The sequence below is a fragment of the Talpa europaea genome (genome assembly GCF_964194135.1).
Source record: "Talpa europaea genome assembly, chromosome: 1".
NCBI lineage: Eukaryota > Metazoa > Chordata > Mammalia > Eulipotyphla > Talpidae > Talpa > Talpa europaea.
The window spans coordinates 49,971,992-49,986,411 of record NC_140073.1 but is presented as its reverse complement, the minus strand read 5'-3'; the positions used below and the strand labels follow the sequence as shown (position 1 = coordinate 49,986,411).

The following is a 14,420-nucleotide window of genomic DNA, read 5'->3' as shown; positions in this document are numbered from 1 at the left end:
ACAGGCAAATATTGATAGTTTCACTTTTCTGATCTGGATTCCTTTTATTTCTTGTTGTCTAATTGCTCTGGCTAAGGCCTCTAATACTAAATGAAACAGAAGTGGTGAGAGTGGACAACCTTGTCTTGTTCCCAAACTTTCAGTTTTTCATCATTGAATATATTAGCTGTGAGTTTATACTATATGGCCTTTATTATGTTGAGGTATGTTCCTTCTAACCCCATCTTATTGAGGGTTTTTATAATGAATGGCTGCTGAATCTTGTCAAATTGTTTTCTCTGCACCTGTTAATATGATCATATGGTTTTTGTCCTTGTTTTGCTGGCATTATATTACACTAATTGATTTGCATGTGTTGAACACTCTTGTATTCCTAGAATGAATCCCATTTGGTTATGGAGTATGATCCTGTTGCTATATTGTTGAATTGCATTTGCTCTAGTATTTTGTTGAGAAGTTTCACATTTATGCTTACCAGAGATATTTGCATAAAATTTTCCTTTTCTTTCTTTTATTTTGGGGGGTGGGGAGAAGGGACTGAGGTTGATATCCTTGCTGGTTTGGATATCAGGATAATCTTGGCCTCATAAAATGTGATTGGAACTATTTCCTCTTTAATTTTTTGGAAGAGTTTGAGAAGAATAGTCTTAAGTTCTTTGAATATTTGCTATAATTCAGTAGAAAAGTCATCTGGTCCTGGATTTTTGTCTTTGGGAGGTTTTTGATTACTGTTTCAATTTCATTGTTTTAATCAGTCTATTTCTATTTCTCCCTGGTTCAGAATTGGTAGCTATATAATTCTAAAAATTTATCCATTTCTTCTAGATTGTCAAATTTATTCACATAAAGTCATTCATTGGCATATGTTGTTAGTCTGCTCTTTATCCCTCCTTCAGTTCTAAGTGATAGCCTAACAGTATAGGGTATTCTTGGTTGAAAAACCTTTTCTTTCAGCACTTTAAATATATCATGCTATACACCTTAAGAACTGCAAGTTTTCTGCTGAGAAATCCAGATAATCTTACAAGGGTACCCTCATATAGATTCATCTGTCACTAGATGCTCTTAGCATTTTCTCCTTTAGCTTTTACCACTTCAACTATAATTTGACTTGGAGTGTGTTGCTTTGAGTTTGGTGTTTGGTGTTTGTTTGTCTGTTTGTTTTATAAATTCTTTGAGCCTCTTGGATCTGGATGTCTATTTCCTACCCCCAAGTTAGGAAAATCTCAGCTGTAATGTATTCAAATAAGATTTCTCATTCTCATTCTCTCCTCTTTCTGGGACCACTGCAATGTGGACATTGTTCCTCTTGATGTTATCCCATAAAGTTCTTATGTTATTTGTTTTTTATTTTTTTATCTTTTTGCTGGTCTATTTGGATGTTTTTTACTATCATGTGTTTTCCTATCTTCTCTAACATTGTTGATTTTCCCAATGAGAAACACTGATCCTCTAATCATTTGCTCTTTTTCAAGGACTGTTGTCTTTTTCTTTGTGTTATTTTGTTGTTTATCATGAGAAGGTGAGTCCAGCATCTTTGCTATTCCACCAACCCATGAATTTTCCACTTTTGAGTCTATGGGGGAGCTTAGTAGATGCCAATCCAAATGCTCTGATATTTTTTTCAAAGAAATTAACCCAGGCTTGCCTGTGACTTGAGCTATTACTGAAACAGTTTTAAGTTACCTTTATTGATCCTCTCAACAGATTAATTAATACATCTAAAATATACATCACACACTTCAGAGCAGCTTGACTTAAAAAGTTCACAATTCTGGGGGGTCAAGTTTACTTTCCTTCCTTCAGCCCACAGGTTTGCTGATAGAAAGCCTCAAAGGAGCCTGTAATGCAATCTTATCTCTAATGTATAATGTCATTAATTTCAGACTTGGGCTCCTGGACAGGTGGTGTTTGGTGGCTAAGAAAATAGTCTGATGAGCATGAGGCAGGTTCCAAAACTGGCTTGTTGGGTAGACATGAGAAACCAGATCCCTGAGTCCCATAGACAATGTGTGATTCTGACATCCCATGGTACCCTGGAACAGGCCCTGTCACAGTTATGTTCACTCCACTGTGAGACCCTCACTCATTTCTGTCTGTGTCAAACATCAGACTTGACACCTAGTAGGTGCTCAGTAAATATTTTATGAGTAAGATGTAAATTCAGGAGGAAAGGGACATAAAGAAGAAATTAGAAAATTATTCTATAGTGAGAATACTAGATTCAGCTCCCAACTCCAGAATGATCAGTGCTCCCAATAGAAATTCAATGCAAATGGTTCAAAGAAAGATTTGGCTGCTGGGTTTGCTTAAGGATATAAGTGCTGGAAAGAGCATTGTTCCAAAAATTTTAATGAAAAAAAAACAATCAATTGGACAACTTATGAGTTTTCCTTGAACTCCCTCTTTGAGGCCACAGAGAAAGCAGTTGGACAAATCCAAGGAGAGACAGACTCTTGAAGAGAAAGACATGATGTGAGTACTAGCTTATCTGGTGTAGAACAACCAGCCCCAGTTTTAAAAAGTTGGCAAATTTATAGTCTAAAAGTGGGTACTAGCATGAAAGTACGAAGCCCTCAGAGTCTGCAGAAATGGTGAAAGTCCACATCTTCTTAGCTTTTTTCCACAAACCCTACCAGTTACTCCCAGAAGAGTGGAGAGACAGACTTCAGAAAGAATCCCTTGTGGTAGACCTGGGAGAGGACAAGTAGCAAGCTCCACCCAAACCTTTATCACCTTACCTCCTGTCTGGAACAAAAGCCTTCTCAGTGGAAAGAGACCGCTAGCACTATCCTACTAAGACACTGGTGGAAACCCTTTTCTGCTGAATAAAGAAAGAAAATTTTTCACTACTGCTTGGAGAGTAGCAGAACTGTGTAATATACTCAGAATTCCAGCCTGAAAGAGGACAGGAACACTACGGAAGCTACCCTCGAGAGACTCAGGGCATGCATATAAAACTGAGGCTTAATTCAAACAATAGAAAACGCTCTCATTACCTTCCACCCACCAGCTACAGAGTTGAACATAACAATGAAAAGCAGAAAACTACCAGGAAAGAGAAAAGAAAGGGACAAGAGCATGGAAAGGGACCCTCACTGACGTGCAACACAGAAAGGGGACTGAAAGCTGAAGATGGAATAGACATTGAGGGGGAAACCCTCTGGCAAACCAATTTTGCACCTTAAACCAAAAGGTATTGCTCCAGGAATTAAAAGTCTGTGATGTAAGGTTAACCAGAAACAACAAACTTCAGAGTCATTCCAAAATCCTAATTAAATTAACTCAAATCCCCTCTCTAAAGTCTTAGTGGAAGGAAATGCATACCCATTTCCAGGCACAAAACCTGCTACTGCAGTCTCTGCTGTGCCACAAGATGTCACACTTTGAACATGCAAAAAGGCGAGAAAAGAATCACCAGAACCACACTAAGATATGACACAGATGTTGGAATGATCTTTTAGTCAATTTACAATAAGTGTGATTATGCTAAAGGTTCTAAAAGAAAAGAGAGACAACATGCAAGATAAGATGGATAATTTCAACCAAAAAATGGAAACTAGAAGAATCAAACGGGAATGCTAGAAATGAAAACACAGCTACGAAGATAAAGAATGCTTTTCATTGGCTTATTGGTAGACTTGACATAGTTGAGGGAAAAAGACTGATCAGTATTTGTCAAACAGAAACACAAGAGAGAAAAAAGTGAAAAAAAAAAAAACAGAACAGGACATGTAAGATCTGGGGACATCAACTAGTCTAAGGTACCTGTAATTAGAATTCCAAAAGAAGAGAGAAGAAATAGCACAGAAGAAATATTTCAGGAAATAACGGTGGAATATTATCCATAATGAATGATAGACACCAAACCATAAACCCTAAAAGCTCAGAAAACCACCAAGTAGAATACATACACCCCACACACACACGCACGCACGCACGCACGCACGCACGGACTATCATTTTCAAACGTCTAGATACAAAAGAAAACGAGAAAAGCAACTGGGAGGAGGCATTTTATACAAAGGAGCAAAGATTTAAAATTACATCTGACTTCTCTTTAGAAAACCATGCATGCTAGGGCCTCCCTAGTGGCATAGGGGTTAAATCTCAGCACTCTCATGCTGTCACCACTGCAGCCTAAGTTCCATCCCTGGCAAAGGAGTTAACCCAGATGGCCAGCAGACCTCTCCTGTCTTGTCTACTGCTCCCCTCAGCAGTGTATTTCAGTCAGTCTGCCTGTTCTGCTCCCCACTCGGTCTCTGGTGAGTCCTCTCACCCCTGGCACCTCTGGCCTACACCCCAGTTCTTCTATGCATAAATAAATAAATCTTTTTTTAAAAAAAAAAAAGAAAGAAACCATGCATGCTAGAAGACAGAAGTGCTAAAGGGTGGAGGGGGATTTCTGCTATACCCAACAAAAAATACCTTTCAAATGAATAAATGTTATAGAAGTATAGGCAGGAATAAGCATATCAAGAAAGAATGGTGAGACAGCAAGGCACTAAAAGCAGTGAACAACCATTACCAACCCTCAGGCTGATGGACATGACAGGGAAGAAACAGGACGTGTTACTGAAGTCCAGTGGAAAGTATAACTATGAAGGAGAAGCCATCTGCCAGAGGCTGTAATCGTGGACAAGACAGAGCCACTATGAGAAATATAGCACTGTGGAAACAGGGAGCCAGGAAAACTTCTGATCTTCAATCTCCTGCCAGGGTCACCACAGGCTGTCCTCAGCCAGAGGCATAACTGCACACAGCAATGCAGTCTGGAGCGGCCAGCTCCTCTGTAGACAGATAGGGCAGAGAATGCAGAGGATAAGCAGCATAGACACTGGCCCTGTGACATCATATGCACAGTGGGCAGAGCCAGGATTTGATCCCAAATCTACCTGAATCCTGAGCACTTTCCACCAGATGCATGGCCTCAAGCACATCATCAGTGTGTGATGAGCCCCGCAATGGTAGCACCAGCAGCTCTTAGGAATCCTGAAAGCTAGAAATCATCATGTGATTTCATTCTGTAGAAAATGGGTAACAAGTACTAGTTTTATTGCAGAAATCAAAATGTGCCCTGGCTGTGATACAGTTCTTGAGCTGCTGATATAGTAGTGCCATCTTTTATAGTGATCTGAGACCAAGGGAGCTATTGGTGGGCATGGGGTATATACTCTGCGCACAGAAAATAATATCCAATTTCTCTTGGTGTTTTTTGAAAGAACCATAGATGAAAGTCATAAAATAATTTTTCCCCAACCAAAAAAAGTCACAATCAGCAAAAGTTAGTATTAGAGAGGCAATTTGGCATTTTCCTCACCAGCTGTGCAAAGTAAGTGGCTTGAGATGTGAAGTATTGAGTGTGAAGAAGAAAGCTTTGCAGTGTGTGTGTCAAGATACCCTTAGCAGCCCTCTTTCACAGCAACTATATAAATCTTTTATGTGTTCACTTTCCCTGTGCTCCAAAGATGCTTTGGAAAAAAGAGGAAAAGTCAGTGGAAGTCAATCACTGGTTATCTCTATCACGCCCACCCCGGCAACATGGGGGCTGAGCACCACTACAAAGTCAGTTGCAGTAGTAGCAAAGTAAAGCATCTTAAAGAAAAAATCGTTAGTCTTGTTGATTCACTTGAGATTTCCAAAACCAAGTTTTTATTTAGCATAGTGATGATAGGAAACAGCGTCATTTTTATGGGAAGCTTAATGAAAGAACACAGACTTTGAGGTCAGACAGGCCTGATTTTAACTTTGTAGTCCTCTACTAGCTGAGTGATCTTAGGCAAGTTACCTTTTTACCTGAACCTCAACTTCACCATTTGTGAAATGACAGTAGTATCTACCTCCAAGGCGGTTATGTGCATACTGCTTCGTATTAAAAGGCACTCTGTGACTATTAGTGCACTCTCCCTTCCTCATTTGGAAGGGGGCAGAGAAAAGGGGTAGAATTTCCAGTTAGTCTCAGATTACATCTTGAAAAAATAATCATCTATTATTCATTCATTCGTTCATTTGATTCATAAAAAAATTGTACTGAGTACCTTTTACAAACCGGGTATTCCTGTAGACACTTAGAATACAGACAAAGTCCATGTTTCCCTGGAGATTATGTTCTAGTTGGAAGAGACAGACAGCAAACAAGAAAACAGATGGATAATAAGTATAATGATGAGATAATAAGTAGAAGATACTAGTATAATGAAGGCAGTAAAATAAGATAATGTGGTAGAGATGAGACTACCTATCTGTTTCCAAAGGGTGATCGCAGAAGGCCTCACTGAAGTGATTGCCTTTGTACTCAAATATGAGTAAATAAAGGAACCAGGCAGACCAGAATTGGAGGGGAGACCATTCCCTGCCGAGGGAACAGTGTGTGCACTTTAAGCATGGTTGAGCTCAGTGAGTTCAGGTAACAGAAGCCGCATTAGTGGAATGCAAGAAGTGCAGGAGTGGGGTCCAAGGCGATGGTAGAAAGAGGGGAAGGAAGGAGCAGTTTCATCAATCAACATGCATGTTAACATTATTGAGCATCTACTATATGCCAGGCATTCTAGGAAGTTCTGGGGACACAACAGTGACCAAAACAAAGCCTCTTCCCTTGGGAAACTGAATTGCTAGTGAGGGAAGTCTCATGGGGTTTTGAAAACCTTGAAAGAGTTGGCGTTTCATTTGCAATATGCTATTTTGATAGATCTTTCCAATGTCTTTATGAGATAAGTATTATTTATTCTCATTTTATAAGGAAGCAAACAGACTCCCAGAAGTTGCTATGTAATTTACCTAAAATAACATTATTTTGGTGGGGGCTGATGGTTAGCGGAACAGCAGAACTGAGTGCCCGTCCTCCAGGGTCACATTACTGGCAGGTGTGGAGCCTGAATTTGAGGCCCAGACCATCTGGCTCCAAAGCTGACACCTTCTTTCCTCTTAGTTAGAAAAAAAAAATGCTGTACTTTATATAAAATCTGTAATAGCGGTAACTAAGCCATATGTCTAGAAGTCACCCAATCATAGGGCCAGCGTTTGAGGCTGTTCCTTGGAATCCAGAGAGGGCAGAGTGCTGTCCTATAGCATCAGCCTCCTTTCCCTTGGCATTCCCGTGGCAGGAAGAGAGAGGGCGCCACAGAGGGAGTCACGGGGCAGAGGTATTCATGGTCCAGAGGATGGGCAGCGCCAGTTCTCCCCCTTCGCAGCACCCCCAACCTCAATCCCCAACCCTCCCCCAGCAGAAGCAACAGTGTTCTGACAGGATAATCACAGGTATTGATCATGAGGCAGAGAGATCCAGTGGCATTTCTCAAGCTCTGGAAGGTACTGAAATGAATGAATAAGAGACAAGAAAATTCTATAAATTGGCTGTTCTCTTTGATGTTCATTTAATTAAGACATTCAGTCCTTCTAATGGAAAATTTGAAGAATGGAAATTACTGTTTTTCGGCCATCTCATATAAAATGAAAACCAAATCTTGAAGGCATAGGGCCTTTTCATTTTATCTTCCTCAGACTCAATTTAATTTTGTATTACAGGCTACCTTCAATAATAATTACAATTGTCTGCCTTTATGCAAATCCTCTGTGTCTTTGAGACTAAAACTCTGGGGAGATGCCTACAGAGATTGCTCAAGTGTCTTTTAGTAAAGCGAGCTTGTTTCTATATTTGTGTATTCAGTAGATGTTTATCATGTACCTACTGTGTGTCAAGTCCCTCTCGAGTTCTTTCGGAGGCATCCTGTGAATGAATCGTCGCCTCCCTCCTCCAGTGGAGCAGGAAAGAAGCATCAACACATCCAAACATTCATTTATTTGTTCAGCCAACACGCCCTCTCTGCCTTCTCTTTGCCAGTCTCCCTGCTAGGCAAGCAGAAACTGGGAACTGAGACAAGTCCTCCAGGGCCCTGTTTCTGGCAGCTGGTAGAACCCGGATTCCCAGCCTGGCTGTCTGACTCCACAATCCTGTCCTGACTCAGGCACTCCCAGGCCACAGAGACAACTTGAACCACTACAATTTCAATGCATGGAGCATCCTATCTTCACAGAGCTGTATTACCAGGAAAAGAGCGCCCGGGAGAATCAGGGAGGGATTTTTGAGGTGGCATTTGAGCCAGGCCTTATGAGAAGTAGCAGTGAAGTAACATCAACCCCTAATTAATAGGCTCACTATTAATTCTTATTCTGTTTCCCCTCATTTGAGCCTCAGTAACAGAGACTCAACTTTCCTAAAACCCCTGACTCTTCCACCAGAGCTGGTCTTGTGCCAAGGACTGGGGTACTTCATTCAGACCTTTACCAAACCCTCCTCTGTGGAAGGCTGTGCCAGGGATTGTGCCATTGTAAAGGGTGCCGTCCTCAGGACCAGCCACAGGGAAAGGAAGAGTTGGTAGATTGGACAGAACCATCAGCACCCATGTCTGACCTTCAGTAGGAAACTTTAAGCTTCAGTAGAAAATTGCTCAGCAAAGGTCTGCCTGCCAAGCATCACCTGTAAGCAAAACAGTTGCAGGACCCAGGGGTCCCAACAGGAAGCCAGGCCCAGCTTAGCACTCTCTGGAGTGCTAAGATGGAGCTGAATTCTCAGGCCTTTGATTTCACCATCATTAAAACCCTCAGGGGCCCAGAGCCAGCTTGACCCCAATAGTAAAGCAAAGCAGGGGAGAAAGTGCAGTAGGGAGACCCAGAGTTCATAGGGAAGACCTATTGGCTGAACCCCTGCTGCAATCTGGAACATGTACATACGTCAGAAATACACCTGGAGGAAGCACTTTTCCCCATCCACACACAAGTGTGAAAATGCTGTTTACACCTGCCTTTGTACACGTCAGCCTCCACTAATTAAAAATAATAACCAACATGTTAACAGCCTACTCCCTGCCATCTCCCAGCCACTCCGCAGCAGCTTAGAAACACACGCAATGGGGACTTGCAAATGAACAGCCCAGAATTGATCCTAGAATTGGGGAAGCAAGTGGTGGCTTAGAAGCAAGTAGATCTGAGTTTGAATTTTGACTCTGCCACACTTACTAGCTATGTGACCTTGAGCAGGTGACTTCACTTACCTGAGCCTCCTCCAGAAATGAGATAATACATAGCTGCGATGAGCGAAAGAATGTAACAACAATGACTAGCATCTTCCCTGGTACCTTGTACGTGTTTGGTAGTGGTAGATTTTTTTTTCATCCCTTTTTCATATGGGAAAGAGAAATAAGATTCAACTGTGATGCTTCAGAAAGCAAGGCTGTGGTTCTGAGCGTGACAGATACATGGCTGCCTGGAGCTGATGTGCAGTCTAGCTGGAAGGTGGTTGCAAGAGCCCAATGTCTGACTGGCTTCTGTGGCAGCGGAGTCCTGGTTTGCCTTCAGAGACCCCTTTTTCCAGAATCTGCAACTTCCTAGGAGGAAAAACCTATAGAACCAGTTCTTGGGGAGCTGAAAGGGCATTTAAGCATCATCTCTGGGCCACCCCAGCCCAAGGAATCATCTGTCTCTCATGGTCACCAGCATATCACCGCGTGGGGGGACATTATTTGTTTTATGACTACAGGGCACTTCCACATGGGAGATGGGCCAGACAGGGTCCTCTTCTCCACCTTGCAGAACTAGGGAAGGAATACTGACATGCATGTCTCCCGCCTGTAGTCAGATATCAGCAAGTGGAATTGTAGCCTGAAAACTTTGTGCAAGTTGATGAGAGGAACTTGGAAATGTATCCAAATAAAAGGAAAAGCACATGAAAAACTATGGCATAAGATAGCACACATCACGTTCCAGCTATTGCCCTGTTACATTACTGTTACTCAGAGCCACCCCTTGGTTTTCAGGTACGACAGCTTTGGCCGCCTGACAAATGTGACCTTCCCTACTGGCCAGGTGAGCAGCTTCCGAAGTGACACAGACAGCTCAGTGCATGTCCAGGTAGAGACCTCCAGCAAGGACGACGTCACCATTACCACCAACCTGTCTGCCTCAGGCGCCTTCTATACCCTGCTGCAAGGTAAGCCAGGTGGGGGCTGGGGCACTTTGAGGCATAAGAGTGGGGTGACCCCTTTGGAAGAGGATAACACCAGTAACAAGCTGCTGCTGGAGCTGCCCAAGGACAGGAAAGCATTGCAGCTGGTTTCTTTCTGTATTCCACCTCATTTGCAAAACACATCAGTCCATGTCCTATACGTTCTCTCCCAGAAGCTTCCAAGTACTATTCTTTGTCTACCCCATTATTACCAGAACAAAGAGCAGAGAATCCATTAGCTGCTAATCCAGGTGACCTCTCTACTCATCTATTCTAATGGCCCCCAGATTAAAGACTTACTCTCACAATGGGGCAGGCAGGACAAAGGACAAGAATAATTACACCTAATTATGAAAGGGATTTGAACACAGGAAGTCCTTCCTGAAGTTCAGGTGAGAAAGGTTTGTGCCTCTGCTGGGATTCCACAGAGAAGAGACTGCTCTCTGCATCCATCAGATAAGCCTTGATGTGTGTTTTGCTTTTAGCTTTAGGTGAATCACCGTGTTATAACCTTGCTGTGAATTGTCTGCCTCAATTGTTCTTATGGGGCATGGTGACCCAGGGTAGAGTTTATGCTGGACTTCGTAAGCATGAAGAAAAAGAAGCCACCGCGAGGGTAGCCTTGCTAGCTTGTCCCCCTCCTCCCCAGGGCTTTTTGTGCTGTCAAAGTCTTCGACACAAAGTAGCTTAAAAAAAACCTTATCCTGGGTATCAAAGGCCCAAATTCTAGTACTAACTATGCCACCACATCACCATGGCCTTTGTTTTCTGCTCTGGCAAAACAGAGCAAGTTAAAGCCACGTTGTATGGCGTGGGCCCTGCATGCCTCCTTGGCCGTCTCATACCGGTGTGAATTGGGTGGGGTCACTCTCGCCTGAACCTCATTTTCTAGGTCTGGTGATGGGGCTGACTTACGACACTGCCTCATGGCATTGCGCAGGCCATTTCTGTACTCAAGGTACATAGACTGACCAGTTTGGACCAGGCGTGTAGTATTGTTCAGTAAATACTTTTTAGATTCATTAGCTAATTCATCTACAGGCATTTTGATTTACCATAAGAAAATGACTATATATTTTACTCCCAAAGATAGTCCTGTGCCCCCCCAAAAATAAATAAATAAAAAAGCTCAAAGAACAATAGCGTTTCTCAGTCAAAAGAAAACCAAGCTCTAGAGCACCTGTTGCAGTGGATTTGACATCCCCCCCAGTCTTTGTGACCTGAAGGGGTTACTGACAAGAGAAGATACCAGTTCTGAGCCAGCCACAGTTCTGCCTGACCAGGGCAACCAGAGCCACCAGTTCCTCAGACATCTTGTTCTTCAGGCCTGTTTCTTCTCTGGGGTTAAGAATTGTCTCATCTACTGCACACCTGTAAGCTGACTTTCTTCAGCTGGGGTGTCTTTGTCTTTTTTTATTCAAAAACTCCACATTTCCTCATTTTTAAAACGTACCATCCATTTAATAACAACTTTTCAGATGGGGGTAATAGATACTATCTGCTCAAAATGCATACAAGGGCTTAAGATACTTTCCAAGTTCAGACACATTAAAATATGAAAAGGAAAAGTAGTCTCGGATCCAGAATGTGGGGCACCTGTCTTCCTCCCGTACCTCTGCCACTCCCCCTTTCCTTCTGTGTTTCCCCGGCTCCCGTGTCAGTGTGCAGCTGCCTCAGTGGCGTCTCTGTAAAAAGCTCTTTCAGTTTCATCTCATGGCTGAACTATGGGGAGAAATAAGAAGTAGCTACTAATGAGCAGCAGCCTTGGGAAGTCACAGCTCACACAAAACAGGGATCATTCGAGATGGGCCTCTCCAGATGCTGTTCCACCCCAAGTCACCATTAATGGACATATGTGCATTCTACCAAGAAGCAGCCTTAAAAGATAAATTGACACAGCCTTTTTCACTGTTCCAAGGAAATAAAATACAGATTGTCAGTGAATAATGCATAGTAAGTTTGAGGCAGATTTTAGAATTCTGTGTGTGAGCGAGAGGGAGAAATATGGAGATGGGAGGGAGTGAGAAAGGGGGGTCGATTTGATGTCTTTCTCACAGGGAGGATTCTGTGAGGGTTTCCTGCAAAAAATTGCATCCTATTGTTGAACACAGCATCATCTATGTCTAGATCGATCCAGCAAATGCTTACTGAGCACATCCAGTACCAACAGAGGATAGCTAACATTTTGGAGCACTTAAGTATGAAGTCTATATTTAGTGTTTTATATTCATAGTCCTTTATAATCCTCACTCTAACCCGAGGAGGGAGATATTATTAATATCTCCATTTTCCAAATGAAGGCAATGAGGCACCAAAAGGTTGTCCATAGTCACACACCTAGTAGGGTATTTGGATCCAGACGAATAGGATCTAGAACCTGTCTCTCAAAAATTTAAAAGCAGTAGGGAACTATTAAAATACTGGACTGGTGGGCTTCCCCTGGTGGCGCAGCGGTTGAACACTGGGCTGCGAAGCTGCCCACAGCCTCTGCAGCGCCGGTTCGATCCCCGGCCGCCGGCGAGGGTCCCACATGGCACGCAGACCTCTCCTGCTGCCCGCTCCTCCCCTCAGCAGTGTGCTTCAGTCCTTCTGCCTGTTCTGCTCCTCGCTCTGGCTCTGGTGAATTCTCTCACCCTCCCATGCTTCTGACTGTACCCAGTGCTTGTATAAATAAATTAATAAATCTTTAAAAAAATAAATAAAAGACTGGACTGGTCATGCTAGAAAAATTCACTATAACAGGTATCTGAAATGGAATAATGGAGACAGAGGCGAGGTAACAAGAGATGTAAGTGACAGTGACTTCTAACACAGTACCAGGCACATAAAACTAGGAGTAGCAATCATTTACATGACACTATATGCCAAATACTGTGCTCAGCTCTGCATATTGCTTCCTCCTACAAGGTAAGCATTCAGTTACCACCAGTGTATAGATGATAACCAGAGGCCTGCATGGTTAAGGCGTTCACCTGACGTTTTAGAGCCAGGGCTTAAATCCAGGTGGTCAAAGTCCATACTTCTAACCTCTGTGCCTCTCACTGTAGGCACTTAGGAATTTGAGGAATTGTTCACTAACAGAGTGGTAAACCCTACATCCCTCAGCTGCAAGACCCCTGAGGAGGCCCATGATGAGGAGGCTAAGGGGTGTATAGGGAAGGCATGAGTTCTGACAAGAAGAGAGCATCTCTTCTCAGAAAACTGTGAGGGAAGGCCTTGGGCTATCCTTTTATTGAAGACAGGGGCAACACTGGAGGATGGTAAGACGCAGGGAGCACGGCACAGAAACATAGACACTAGTTGTGTTTTAGAAGAGAACTTGGTGTGCATTTACAGCTGAAATTTATCCTTTTCTCTAAAAGTTAGCTAAAGATCTGAATGAAAATATTTTAATCAGATTTAGATTTCAAGATTGGATCTGTTTTCAAATCACTTCATATATCATATTATATCATTGTCAGAGATGTATGACAGTGATTTCAAATGAATATGTGTTTAGCATTCTATAAGTTATTTAAGGATCAGAGTTATTTTTACTTATTGTAATAAACATTGTGTTCATCAAGAGCCTTAAAAATGTTCAACCCTTTGCTGTAGTAATCCTGCTACTTGTTAGGAGTGCATTTTAACTAAATGACTTAAAATGAAGACACTGATTTATCAATAATGTATTTTTTGTTAAGAAATTATTCACATACCATAAAATTCACCCCTCTAAAACATACAATTCAGTAGTTTTTAGTAAATTTACAAATTGTGCAACCATTACCCTATCTAATTCTAGAAACTTTTTGTCACCCCCCCAAAAGAAGCCCAACACCCATTCATCCCTCACCTCACCAGTCTATTCTCTGCCTGCGTGCATTGGTCTGTTCTGGACATTTCATATAAATGGATTCACTCCTGGCCATTAGTGTCTGATTTTTTTCACTTGACATAAAATTTATGGTGTTACTTGTGATTTTTAAAAACTGGAAACAGTCAGAGTATCCATTTTAGCCTTGGTTAAATAAGTAATAGTATTTTCATACAACGGAATACTATACAGTCATTAAAAAACTACCAGGAAAGAAGAACTGTTAATTATTCAACATGACTGAGGTGCTAATTATTGCTACCACAGCAATCAGATGACAGTACATGCGTTTATTTGACAAGCATGTTGTACACCTTAACTTTACACAAATATATTGCAATAAAAGTTTAAAAAATATTCAACAATATAGTACAATGATCAGTGAAAGTATTTTAAGCTTTAAATATACTAGGAAATATCCTAAAACCTAGGGATATGCCAAAATATTTAAAATGGATTCCTCCCTTATGCATAGACACGAACATAATGTTACATGTCAGTTATACTTCAATAAGAGCAATATAAAATGACTCACTTTGTGTATGGAGATGATGGATGATCTCC

At 41.9% G+C, this 14,420-nt stretch overlaps 1 protein-coding gene across 4 annotated transcripts in view; it reads left to right on the top strand.

The window, feature by feature from the left end:
* TENM4 (teneurin transmembrane protein 4) overlaps window positions 1-14,420 on the top strand; it is a gene marked incomplete at both ends in the record, with an annotated part of 390,357 nt that overhangs the window by 359,532 nt on the left and 16,405 nt on the right. For all 4 annotated transcript variants that reach the window (XM_084236342.1, XM_084236341.1, XM_084236340.1 and 1 more), the window contains one exon: window positions 9,813-9,985. In XM_084236342.1, the coding sequence (XP_084092468.1) occupies window positions 9,813-9,985 (173 nt within the window). The remainder of the gene's footprint in view (window positions 1-9,812; window positions 9,986-14,420) is intronic.